This window comes from Diceros bicornis, chromosome 22 (assembly GCF_020826845.1).
Source record: "Diceros bicornis minor isolate mBicDic1 chromosome 22, mDicBic1.mat.cur, whole genome shotgun sequence".
Classification (NCBI taxonomy): Eukaryota; Metazoa; Chordata; class Mammalia; order Perissodactyla; family Rhinocerotidae; genus Diceros; species Diceros bicornis.
In genome coordinates this window covers 7,083,064-7,097,513 of record NC_080761.1, presented here as the reverse complement: position 1 = coordinate 7,097,513, position 14,450 = coordinate 7,083,064, and the positions used below count along the sequence as shown (strand labels likewise).

General features: G+C 38.3%; 1 protein-coding gene across 5 annotated transcripts in view; it reads right to left on the bottom strand.

The window, feature by feature from the left end:
• Positions 1-3,786: 3,786 nt before the first annotated feature.
• The window catches only part of TUT7 (terminal uridylyl transferase 7), a 64,783-nt gene continuing 54,119 nt past the window's right edge, over positions 3,787-14,450 (bottom strand). For all 5 annotated transcript variants that reach the window (XM_058565492.1, XM_058565490.1, XM_058565495.1 and 2 more), the window contains one exon: positions 3,787-4,806. In XM_058565492.1, coding sequence (XP_058421475.1) covers positions 4,739-4,806 — 68 coding nt within the window. In that variant the 3' untranslated portion in view covers positions 3,787-4,738. The remainder of the gene's footprint in view (positions 4,807-14,450) is intronic.

Below are 14,450 nucleotides of genomic sequence, written 5' to 3'. Positions count from 1 at the left end.
GCAGCCAGGGCGGGTGCTGGTGCTCTCAAAGCAGCACGGTTCCACGCCCAGACAGCTACAGACGTTTCAGCCTTCCGTTTTGGTCTAGCTAGATCGTTCTCAAGAGCGTAGAACTACCGCAGAGAATTGTATAATAAATAAAGAACCCCCTTCCCCCGCCCCGCGTGCTGTACTAGTTGAGACGTTGAAGGATGGTGCTAATGCAATTTTCTCTTTAGATGCTCACTTTGTAACCCTACCCTAGGATGTGACTGGGCAGCTCCGTGAATACTCACACTTACAACTAGTACCAGTCAATACGCTTGATTGAACACCTGTCGTTTGTCAGACTCTGTGGTGGCTGCTCAGGGGCTTCTGCCTTTTAATTCTGCCTATTCAGCAAATATTCCTGAGCACCAGGCCCTGTCGCCGGGCATATACAGGAAGCCTGGTAAATGGAGGTCCAAGAAAGAACGAGAGATGCTGGCAGGACAGAAGTGCAGCAGGGTTAGCAGATGGGAGGAGAGCAGGATAGGCTGCGTTTCTCAAGAAGTGCTAGAGGTGAAGAGAAAAAGGAAAGAGGGGTTGGTTTTGTGGAGTGGTGCTGGGAGGACAGATTCTCGCTGTGTTTTGGTGCAGAAAGAACTAATCAGTGCAGTGTGTTTTACAGCCCGGTTTATCTTTCATCCCCTAGAGCCAACAGGGTTGGATAGTTCAAAATTCCGTTAAGTAGTTAATGCAATCACATTGAAAATAAGAGAATGGTTTTTTCCTTAAGCCCCACTGCACACAAGAAACTGTGGGATTAGGAGATGATAAGAGTGGAGGGTTTCTCTTGGCTTCATCTGACTAGCTGGGTGATTTGGGATAAGGCATTTTACTTCTCATGCCTTTCTCCTACAGATACTGTGAAGATTAAATGAAAAGCCCCCAGAAGACTACATGGTACCTGGCAGCACTCAATAAATGCTGCTAATTGTCAGAAGATATTTAAAGATACCATACATTGTGAAACTGTTCTTTCTGTAGGATGCTGTACAGTGGTGGATACCTGTCATTCTACATTGTCCAAACCCACTGAATGTACCACTCCAAGAATGAATCCTAATGTAAACAATGGCCTTTGGGTGATAATGACGTGTCCCTGTAGGTTCATCAGTTGTAACAAATGTACCACTCTGGTGCTGGATGTGGATAGTGGGAGAGGTTGGCGCGTGTGGGGACAAGTGGGCCTATAGGAACCCTCTACATTATACTTAATTTTGCTGTGAACCTAAAACTGCTCTAAAAGATAAAGTTCATTAATACAAATCTAAAAAAAGATGCCAGGCATCATTTTTATCCATTATGGAAATAATGTTATACAGTTGTGTAGCACTTGACAGGTTTCAGAGGAACCCTCGAGCACATCATCTCATAGTAGCCTCACAACTTTGAGCTGTGTAGGGCAGGAGCACTGGCACGGCTATTTTACAAATGATCCTTAAATTCAAGCCTTTTAATATAGTGCATTAGATACTATTTTTAAAATCTAGTCCTAAATTTTCTGATTCAGGATCTGGTATATATTTACCAGCCTTCTTTCCTGTATTTAATAGACACTACAGTTTTTAACCTGGTGAGCTGTTTTGCATGTAAGTGCTAAATCACATAATCCACTTGTCAGTGGATCAGGCATACATAATGTTATTTGAAACTGGCACAGGTCCCTGAAATAAATTGGTGTGTTAGAAGAAAGAGTTTTCCTGACTATCTCAGACAAGCAGCTGTCCTGTGGTGTCTAAATGAGGTGGGTGTGGAAACTGTTGAAGGAGATTACAAGCTATAACCATTTTTAGATTTCCACTAATAGGTTAAAAACTTACTATAGGGAAATGTTCAACACTGCATTTCAGGATTTAGCTTCAGGGTTTTACACATTTAAAAAAGTGTTTTCCTAGTAAGACCTCACTTGATCCTCGCTATTCTGTGGAAGGGCAGGTATGATTTCCATTTTATAGGCAAGGAAACTGAACTGCCAAGAGGTTAGGGGGACTGCCCACACTCTCAGCTGGAAAACTGGCAGAGCCGGACCCTAATTAAGTCTAGAATTTCACTTAGTGAAAAGTGTGCTAAATTCTTGACTGCTGCTGTCCAAACAAGCCTGCTTTCAAAGAAAAAAGTACCGAGCACATCTTTACTTTCATGGGGGTTTGTTAAATTCTGTGTTTTCTTGTCATCAATTTTTTGCCTGTAACACTATGAACCCTACTAATCTATCTACTCAGGAGTTTTTCCTCTAGGTAAAGATTTTTTTTAACAGAACCATTTGTGAAACACACTTCAAGATGAAAAATAAACTGAAGTTATCTCAGACCATTTTGGTAAGATCTCTAACGTGCACGCTGCTGATACTGTACACGCTGAGCAAGACATTAAAAAGTGTAGACTGGGGCTATAAAAAATGGATTTCATAGTTTTGTTTGTTCCTGAAAGAAGAAATGAGAACCCTGGTAGTGGGGCATCTGTGGAGCTTGTGAAGAGAGATAGGCCAGCTGTATTTGAAAGATAACTCCGCCCTGGGAACTGGACTCAGCATGGAGCAAGCAGATGCACCTGCCCCCTTGCTGGGGCACTGAGAAGGGGCTGCGACCAGCATCCGAGTACAGGAAGCAAAGAAGCAAGGGCAGGCCGTTCTCCAGGTCTGCTGGTAAATACTGGTCATTGTCCCACTGATCCAGTGTGAGGGGTCAAAAATCAAACAAAAAGCCCAATACACTGGCAGAATCTACTATAGGAATCAGAATAAAATGTAGGAAACTTTAACGTACTTAAAAAGATATAAGAAAACATGGTTTCTATGAAAAGGAAGATAATAAGAATAAACTAAAAGAAATGAGAGGAAAGGACAGTGAGTAAATTTAAGAAAATTAGAAGTGAAATGACAAAATTCATGTTACAAACAGCAAACAGCAGAATGACACTAAAAATCAAGCCAGTGATGTGTGTGTGGAGATTAAACCTGAGTTTTCCAAGAAGGAGAGAGATGATAGAGGGAGGAATATTGAGAAGAGACGAATATGTTTTTGAAAAAAAAATTAACAACAGAGATACTTTCTCAAATTGAAAAAAAAATTGGGTAGGGAAATGTATTGACAAAAGTCACTGACACAAAAATTACAGGGATAAATAAACACAGTAGCATCCAAGCAGAAAAATAAAACCTACAAGGGAACAAAAATTAGGCTGGCCTCAGACTTCTGCTATCCTGCATCAATAGGCTCTCCAAAGAAAGTGTGACAAGAATTGTAAGCCCAGTCAAGCTGACTTTCATGCACGAGGGCAAGAGAAGAAATCAGAAGAGGAGCAGCTGAGGAAAGTCATGTACAGTGGTTTCAGCCAAGGTTACATAATTCACCTGTTAATTCATGAGTTTGTGTTCATTCAAACTGAGTAGGGAATGATGACTAATTCCTTCTACTACAGCTTCCCAATTCTGAAGTTAATTTTGATATGATTCTTCTTTGGCTGGAATATGTCAAGTAATTTGTTTAAAAGAAGGGCACACAGGTGTGTATTTTCTGATCCCGCTCCTGTGTGAAAATGCTTGCCCCACAAGCTCTCTCTGCATCCTTCTCTAGGCAGTCATCCCCCACTACCTGCACGTTCCCAGTGCCTGTGTCAGCTGGTGTCAGTGCCCCCCCAGTTGGCGCATGAGCACAAGCAAAGGGAGCGTGAGATAAAGAGGGACAGGTCTGTGCTGCCCTTACTCCTCAGTCTAATTTCCTCAGGAAATCTAGATCCTCACTGGAAGGAATGTGGATAAAATTACAGGTTGAAATTTTGATTTTATTTCAAAATGATAAATAAACCGAGGCGTAGTTCTGACCACGTACTACTTCTGAAGGGCTTGTGATGTTAGAGAAACAGTTCCATGAGGGCTCCAGTCAGACTCAAAATGATGCCAAGCAAACTTCGATTGGCAGAGTTAGCCTCTTTAATCTTCAAGGATGTTTAAAAGTTCTCCACCCTAATTTCTGAATATCATAAAAAGTAAAAAGCACTTTTATTTTGTCATTTTTCCTTGGAAAATTTTTTTAGCAGCAAACAGGACTACTTGTTTTCCTTACTTCATTTTTATGAGCATAGTAGTTACATGTCAACTTACTTAAAATTAGAGAGGGAAAAAAACAGAAGCCCCTCAGTGGCACTGCTCATCCATGGAAGGCTCACATAAATAGGTACTCATGTTCATGTTATCTCTTCTACAAATATCAATAAAATAAAGTTTGTAAATCCGTAAATACAGTAGTAGCAGTTCACATATATTTGATACTCTTTCACACAAGGATTCAGTAAACAACAATAAATATAATTTCCCCTCGTCAAAACAAAAAAGGGATTTATAGGGAAAAAAAGGTTAATTTACTTGGGGTTTATCAGCACACCACTTTTAGTGTGCTTTGAAAGAATTAAAAACCATGAAATTGTATTCAGTAAATACTGGCTCACAGTTACTTATATTTTTTAACCTGGCTTAAATACATACATCATGGCTTTCTATTAAAATCCTTAAATCTGTGGGGATTTGTGGCAGGTAAGACTATATTAAAATTTTTTTTCCTCATTAACAATTTCATTAAGTTAAAAAAAATCTGACATTTCCCTTAAATGTTAAGTTGAAGCCTGATCTATGCTGCTGTGTCCTATGAAATGAACCTAATTTTCAAAGCGAATAGGCACGCCTGAGTGGCCATTGAGAGTGCTGCATTTCCTTCCCTCATGATTCCTGCTGGGTCCTCTTCGCTGAGGCTTTTCCCTGAGTCATATATTTACTGGAAAGGCTACCTAGAGGAGGGGAAAAAACAAAACCCAACATAAATAAAACAAGCCTCACTTTACCACAAAAGCCATAAAATTACTTCTTATTGTTAACTATTTACAGAAACTTTCACACTGGCATTAGCCATTTGTTTTTTTTTTTATTTATAAATTTTTATTTATTTATTTTCCCCCAAAGCACCAGTAGATAGTTGTATGTCGTAGTTGCACAGCCTTCTAGTTGCTGTATGTGGGACGCGGCCTCAGCATGGCTGGAGAAGTGGTGCGTCGGTGCACGCCCAGGATCTGAACCCGGGCCCAGGATCTGAACCCGGGCCGCCAGCAGCGGAGCGCGTGCACTTAACCGCTAAGCCATGGGGCCGGCCCGTTTAGCCATTTGTTTTGAATCAGTTAATTAGGCTAAATATAAAAAAGTTCTATATTAAACATAAGCCTAGTCAAAATTCTTCCTAATGCAGACAGTCGCTAGACTGACATCATTTTAATACAGTTGCATGTTCACTATCTCCAAGTTGGTGCAGAGGATCAGGTGAAGTTTTCAAAGGCTCTGCTTTGCATAAATCAGTGTCTTCATTTGCAAGCACACAGAACAGATTGCAAAGAATTCTTTGGTCAGAAATAAATATCTTGCATCATTACTCTGCAGACATGAAGCCATGAATGGTGACATTCTAGCAATAACTGATATAAAAGGAAATTTATTATATTTATAGGTGAAGGATAGAAATGAGGATTACTAATTAACACCATATCACAGAACAGTTAAATTTTATTCTGGAGTCTAAATAAATAGATCAATGAAACAAGAAAATTGAGAAATTCTTAAGTTACTATGTATAAGAAAGTAGTATATAATGAAAGTTGCATTTCAAACCAATGGGGAAAGTATGAATTGTTCATTAACTGGTATTGTGTCAAATAAATTAATTTTGGGGAGGGTAGGGGGAGTTGGTTTCCTTCCTTACATCATCCCCTTCCTCCCCACCCAATTCCAAATGAATTACAGAATTAAACATAAGAGAGTCAAAGTACAAGAAGTAGTGAATACTGATATAATCTTGGGGTAGCGAAAAGTTTCCTAAGCATACCACCATACGCTTTACTTATGAAAAAGGCTTGCTATGCTTAGTACCAAAGAACTTTAAGATCAATAGAGACAAGATGAACACCAACAGATGGTTGGGGAAAGAAAACGCAATATACGAAAGAGGAAAAAACAGCATATGGGGCTGGCCCCGTGGTGCAGTGGTTAAGTTCAGCGCGCTCCACTTCGGCGGCCCGGGGTTCACGGGTCTGGATCCCAGGTGCGGCCCTACACTACTCATCAGCTACGCTGTGACGGCAACCCACGTACAAAATACAGGAAGAGTGGCACAGATGTTAGCTCAGGGCTAATCCTCCTCAAGCAAAAAAAGAGGAAGACTGGCAACAGATGTTAGCTCAGGCAGAATCTTCCTCACCAAAAAAATAAAAAAAAAAAAGCATATGAGTATATGAAAAAATATCAGTATCGGTAATCAAAGAAATGTAAATTAAAACAAGATACCAATTTTTGATCACCAAATTGTTTGAAACAAGAGCAGGACAGGAAGGTGGGTATAAATTTTGCTAAATGAATATTCATAGAAAGCTTATAATAACTTAAGTATGCAAACAACTTAAATGTCCAAAACTTGTGATATGACTAAGTATATTATAAACACAATAGAATACTAGGTATGCAAAGAAGGATAATTAATAACATGAAAAAAGCAGATTATAAAACCACATGAATAGTATTTTCATAAAAACTAACAAAAATAAACACACACATGAAAAACCCCACCAATCATATATTTGGTGCCTCATTTTCCTTATCTGTAAAATGAAGGCAATAATATCTACCCCTTTGGAGTAATTGTGAAGATTAAATCAATTAATGCATGTAAAGCAACTGGAACAGTATCTGGCACACAGAAAGTATTCAATAAATGTTAACTATTATTATTACATTGATGTAAAAAGATGGGAAGACTTTAACTCCAAAACCTAAATAGTAGTTAATGTTCGAGAATGGAGCAAGTATAAATGGCTTTTATTTTCATTTTGCTTAACTATACTTTCCAAATTTCCTAAAGCAAACGTATTAAGTATGCAAATAAAAACTTATGCCCCCAAAGCAAACTTTTCAAAGCAGGGCATCTAGATAGTCAACACACAGTGAAAAATGAGTGATACCAGCCAGGAAGAGAGAAAGCACGGTAGTGCTGGAGTATTTACACCACAGAACATCTACTGGTCTACAGGCATACATCTTCAATATTCTGAACTGTGCAAAGTGTTGAGGATTATTAGAAGAAAATATAGACGGATATCTTCATGACCTCAGGTTAGGGAAGAATTTCTTAAAGATGACCCTAAAATCATGAACCACATGACCATGAAAACTAATCATGGAAAACCAATCATTTGATTATCTCAAAATTATAAACTCTGGAGTGGCAATAGACACAAGATGAAAGACAAGATGGAGTGACATCAGCATCATGGTGGAATGAGCTGTTCCCTTAGTGTCTCCCCACGAAGATACACCCAAATGGACACTCATTAACCAATAGAGGATTCCCTACGAAGCACAATAGGAAGTCTGAGAGATCCACAGAGCCATATATCTGAAGGTGGGATACTGGATCCCTGGGAAGCAGTGGAAAGTGGTGAGGGATGCCCTCCCCAACCCCAGTGGCAGTGATCTAGGTCATGGGTCCTTACACAGCAGCCGGCACATGACTGTAAGAGGAGACAGGGGAGCAGGCAGGCCACAGCCCACTGCACGAACGCTTTTGCTTTCGGAGTTGCAGCCTGGCCTGCAGGAACGCTCCACATCAAGTGGTGTGGCTCAGCCACTGTGTGGGTGCCCCAACCAAGCACAGCAGCCCAGGCAAAACCACCCCCTCCCCACCTAGCACAACAGCTCAGCTGGTCCCCAGCCAAGGCAGTGGACCCAGACCAGAGTGCTTGTGCGTGCATATATGGCCTGCCAAGCAGCTGTGGTCAGTGGACAAATACAGATGAGCCCTATCGGGCACAACTTTCAGCAGACGTGGGGGGTTCAGAAAACACAGCACCTGTTCCCCCAGTAGTGGCAGGTGGAATCTGTGACCTGATACTACCACTATGTGCCGGCAAAGAATCACTTCATCAAACATCATGAAGAACTACAGTAACACTTCAGAGCAGAGGGAAAATGACAAGTCTCCAGAAATCAATCCTGAAGTCACAGAAATTTACAATCTAAATGACAGAGAACTCAAAATAGTTGTCATAAAGAAACTCAGTGAGTTACAAGAAAACTCAGACAGTTCAATGAACTCAGGAATAAAGTTAATGAGCAGAAGGAATTCTTCACCAAAAAGATTGAAACTCTTAAAAAAAAAAACCAAACAAATTCTGGAGATGAAGAACACAATGAATGAGATAAAAAACAATCTAGAAACCTTAAAAAACAGAGCTGATGTTATGGATGACAGAATTAGTAATTTAGAGGACAGAAATACAGAAATGCTTCAGGTGGAGGAGGAGAGAGAACTGACTTTAAAAAATGAAGAAGTTCTTTGACAAATATCCGACTCAATTAGGAAATGCAACATAAGGATTATAGGTATTTCAGAGGGAGAAGAGAGGGAGAAAGGAACAGAGAGCTTGTTCAAAGAAATGATAGCTGAGAACTTCCCAAACCTGGGGAAGGAACTGGACATACATGTATATGAAGCCAATAGAACTCTTAATTACATCAATGCAAAAAAAGACTGTCCTCCATGCATACAATAGTAAAACTGGCAAAAGTCAATGACAAAGAAAGACAAGATAGGGGGCTGGCCCCGTGGCCTAGTGGTTGAGTTTGGAGCGCTCTGCTTCGGTGGTCCAGGTTCAGAACTACACCACTCATCAGCCATGCTATGCCAGGATGATTGGCATGGATGTTAGCTCAGGGTGAATCTTCCTCAGCAAACAAACAAACAAACAAAACAAACAAAGACAAGATATACTGGAGGAAGATATTTAGAATGTATATAATAATAAAGGAGCAGTATTTGGAACAAATGCAGAACCCTCACAAATTAACAAGGAAATGATAATGCAACAGGAAAATGGGCAAATGATCTGAACAGGCTATTCACAGAAGAGGAACTCTAACTGGCCAGTCAACATAAAAAGGTGCTTAGCATCACCAGAATCAAGAAAATATACATTTGAATACCATTAAAGTATTTTTCACTTATCAGATTTGCAAAAATAAACACTGCTGATGGAAGTGGCAATTGTTTCAACCAATAGGAGGATAATTTGACAATATTTAACTAAACTGAAAATGCACATATGCTATGACCTAACAATTTGACTTCTAGGTACACAAACCCCATAGACTCTCTCATACATGCTCTACGAGACTCGCACGAGAATGTTAACTACAACACTGTTTATAACAGCAAAGAATCAGACCCAATCTAAGCGCTCATGTACTAGGTAACGGATTCATAAAATATTGTGTATTCACATGATGGAATACTATAAAGAAAAAAACTAAATCTATATACAGCAACATATATAAATTTCAAAATAATTTCATTAAATAGATATGAAAAAGCAGGTTGTAGAACATTCCTATTATACATTATGATATGGTATTTAAATTTAAAAATCCACCAAGGATACATATGTTAGATGATACATATGTAAGAGCTTAAAAAAAGAACTGGAAGGGTACCTGCACTCATAATAACAGACGCCTCTGGGATGGAGGAGTACAGGACAGACAGAATGAGCCTGGGGATGGCAGTCAAAGGCGACTTCCATTATCTTAATCTTTTATTAAATATAAGTTGAAAAGAAAATGTGAAACAAATAATGCCAATTCTCTAGCAGATGGGTAGTTGTTATATTATTTGTATCTTTTGATATTTTTCTGCAAATGTTAAAAAATCATTCTTCTCTAGGAACAGTATAGTACTAATAGTCTTATTACTGCATCACTTAAACATCTTATCTGTTATATATAAAAATAAATCTCATCATACTTAAAGAAACTTCATATAAAAATTCGCAAGTAGGGGCAGGCCCAGTGGCATAGTGGTTAAGTTCGCGTGCTCTGCTTTAGTGGTGCAGGTTCGGATCCTGGGCGCAGACCTACGCACTGCTCATCAAGCCAAGCTGTGGTGGCGTCCCACATACAAAATAGAGGAAGACTGGCACAGATGTTAGCTCAGCGACAATTTTCCCCGAGCAAAAAGAGGAGGATTGGCAACGGATGTTAGCTCAGGGCCAATCTTCCTCACCAGAAAAAAAAAAAAATTTGCTTGTAAAAAAACTACTAGAAATAAAATACGAATGAACTTTTATGTAATCTGGGGGAAGAACATGAAATTCATAAAATTGTGTAAGCATGACTTGAAACTACGCAGAAGTTGGCTGATCAAACTACTAAACTACCCAGAAGCAGATCAAACAACTAAAACAAATGAACAAACGTCTGTAAGGCAAAACAAATCATAAATGAGGCTGAAAGAATAATAAAACAAAAAGAAAAGCACTCATTAAAAAATACAAAAATTTAACATGAAGATATACAAATGACAACGTGAAAAATGTTATTAGAGTTCAATGGTAATAATAGAAATTCCAGCAGATGGACAAAAAAGATTACCCCAGTGAAGTGAGGGTACGGGAAACAGGCTGTGAATGACTCTCTGGGATTGTCAACAATCACAAGTTGGCATTATTGGTATCATTGTCGAAATGTGCACATTTTTTAACCTATCAGTCTCATAACTGGGAATTTATCCTAAGGAAATAACTAGGCAGATATGTAAATATTCATATAGTGTTTTACACAAATAGTTGGTTTTCAAACCTGGGTACATGTACTCCTGAGCCAATTTAACAGGACAAGTGGGCAAGGAGTTTTAAGATAGTCCACTGCAGCACCTCAATTTCTATCTGAATTCCTTCTGAGAACGCCTTTGTGGCCAAGGCTTTGGGCTGGTTCTCAGGAATCACACCAGTTTTCCTCCCAACTTCCCTTACATAATTTTTTCCTCCCACTTTATAAAAGAGAAGCATATCTCCTAACCATCCAAATCTGGAGTGAAACAGGCTGGGGAGGCAGAGAGGCAAACAAAACGCTGCTATCTGTGATAAACGTGAATGCCTCCAATCAAAATCCAAATTTTTAGCTTTCATAAAATTACACTGATAGCTGATGATTATCACAAATAATTTCTGATGATACATTACTTTGTGATTTTGGTCATTCAATTAAAAAAGAATGAAAATAACTGAGTGGCATTGTTGTCATATGTCTTCCATTCCCAAAATCTTAAAAAGTATTTCTATTATTTTTAATTTGCTGTCATAGACTACTGAGGTTTCTCAATGTTTACCAACTATAAAAACAAAAGGATAAGGAATAGAAATGATAAAGAACACTGTTTCATTCCTGCAATAAGTAGTACTGACCCAAAGATACACAAATGCATGAGGAACAATCCCATCAACCTCATTAAATGACAGTCGTTGTCAGTAAGCAAACATAGAAAGTAATTTTTAATCAAAATTTGTGACATTTATTTTGATCCATTATACTAATAATTCTAAAAACCATTTACAAGAAATTTTTACACTTTAAGATTTAATAAAAAGTGTAAAAATCCAATTTATGTAAATATTTTTGCTGCAGATAAGTATGATAGGCTGATCAATAAAATGCTTGAAATATATATGATAAAAATATATCATCTTCAGATAAAATTCTGTGGAAGTGAAACAAAGGAATTCAAAGAAAAAAGGAAATAATATAAAATTTCTGCAATGATATTTACGTTTCATTTGATACATTTAAAGCTGATTTAAAAGTTTTATTTTAAAATGCAATATTTACAACAAAAACCCCAGAAATTACATGCTTTGCAGCTATAATGAAAAATTTAGATGTCAACTTAAAAATATACAAGGAGCTATATGGGCTTTCAACACTTTGGGGGAGAGTATGCAAGCAAAAAAGTTTGAAAGACAGTGCTATACCAAATATTTGAAAACAGCTTGTCCATTAATAAGGAATGATTAAGTAATGGTATATTCGTATACTGAAATATCAAGAAGGTTATCCAAAAGAATGATCTATATTCACTGATGATAAGATCCTCCTATACTGTTTAAAAAAATACTAATATTATTTTAATTATTTTAAATTTACTATCATAAAGACTACAGATTTGGTTTTGGCTTTGTTTTTTATAATAAGTAGGCCTTAAAATTCTGGTCAAGGAAAAAAGTGGTGTAAGTATCATGAGGGAGCATCATGAGGGAGAAAAGATATCCACCTATCTCTTACAGCATCTCCAATTTTTAAGATTTCAAATAATAATAAATGAAGAGAATAAATAAATAAATGAAGAGAAATAGAATAAATGAAGAGAGAGAGGTTGTTTCTTCTAAAAAGTTCATTTTCTTTGCAAAAAAAGGGGAAGATTAAGGAATAGAAAAATGTTAGCTTCTTGAGATTCTCATACTGAATAAAGTGTTATATGTAAATGAGAGTAATTAACTTACACATAAAAATCTGTTTATGATGGTTCTGCAATCTCCACATACTCTTGTTTTGTTAAAAATTTCCATTACATATTTGTCTTATAAGTTAGAAGAGAGAAATCACAGCAAGGTTGGAGACTTCCTGCTAATTACAGTAACAAAGGTGGCGACAATGTATTGAGTGATATGTGCCAGATGCTGTGTTAAGGGCTTTACATATATGAAGTTAATTCTTACAATTGCTCTGTGAGGTGTCAGCCCCAATATCGATAGGGAAACAGGCACAGAGAGGTTCGATAATTTGACAGGGGTGACACAGTTAGTAAATGCTTGGGCTGGTTTTCAAACTCAAGTATGTCTGACTTTAAAGCTCATGTTCTTGACCATTCTCCCACTAAGTCTTCTGTATTCCTTCAAAATGAGTACACCTCTAATCAATAAAAGTTATTGAATATCTAAGGCATTGCGTTAGCTGTGCGTATACGGGGGAGAGAGGTAACAATGAAGAACAAGGAAATTCATGGAATTTTCTATCTACTACTAACTCGTTTGGGAGTTAAGAACTATTTGCAGCCTAGTGGAAAGGAATGGAGGCAGGAATTAGGAGAGGAAAGAGAACTTGGCTGAGTGCTTACTACAGACTAGGTGCTTTAATCTTCACAGACCGTGGGAGACATGGTGCTGTCACCAATTTTACAGATGAGACATCTGGAGCTCAGAGAAGCTAACCTCTTGCCTAAGTTCAATAGAGCCGATGTGCGAGAGCAGGGGCTGTCCATAACAACAGGCTCTTGCTAGGAAACTACTTGTGAAATGATTTGTGCGTCACTATGGAAAGGAAGACCTCTGGGGAAACTTAACAATATGTACAGTTGAGACATATTTCACATTTATAACAACATAGATAATTTGGATAAATTTATCATGGAGAAATTTGACAGCCTTAACCGCTGTCATATACTTACTTGAAGAATTTATTAGAAAGGCTAGCTATTAACCACCTATACATATTGCCTTTTTTTCTGATATAAAGTAGACATATTTATTGTAATAATTTTTTTCTGTAGTAAACTTTTTAAGTTTTACAGTTGCTCAAAAGATTTAAAAATATGTAAGTCTTTTACTCAGAAGATAATTACAGAAATCCTAACTTACTATCAATTGGTAATGCCATTTCTAGGTATATGTCTAGCATCTGTATTTCTCTCCCACTTAAAAAAAAGTATGGGGACCTGCCCCGTGGCCTAGCGGTTAAGTGCGTGCGCTCCGCTGCTGGCGGCCCGGGTTCGGATCCCAGGCATGCACCAATGCACCCCCTGTCAGGCCATGCTGTGGCGGTGTCCCATATAAAGTGGAGAAAGATAGGCACAGATGTTAGCCCAGGGCCAGTATTCCTCAGCAAAAAGAGGAGGATTGGCATGGATATTAGCTCAGGGCTGATCTTCCTCACAAAAAACAAAAAAGTATGAAATTATAATAAAATTCTACTTTCAAGATGTGTAAACCTTTCAGCAGGTGCAATACTGATGGATGCCCTCCAGGAATATCAACACAGTCCCAACCCCTAAAATCTCTGCTCTGCTCTCACTATAGGCCGGTGCTGTTCTCAGTGCTTTTACACGGATTTCTCAACACCCCTACAAGTCAAGGATGATGATGATGATTACTATCCCCTTGTAACAGATGAGGAAACTTGAGGCAAGCGGAGGCTAAGTAGCTTTTTCAAGATCACAAAGCTAGAAATTATGCCATGCGATCTGACTGCAGAGCCGATGTTCTTAAACACCTTACCCTTGGCAAAATGAACATCTTAACTAAACAAGGATCAGTATCTTTCCTATGTAAAATGTTCTGGAAATATCTGTTCAAGGCTGAAGCTTGTAAAAACAACACTCTTGGCTTGTTTACATATGGTACCTATGTGACCCTCGAACTCTCAGAGGATCTATGGGAAACTATCCCATAAACTGCAACGGAGTCTGCTTCCCAAACACTTTCATCTGCTGAAGATGCTTCCAGAGGCAGCCTGTCAATCTCCTCATTCATCTTCAATGGTTGCCCTCACTGTCAATCAAATCATCTCACAA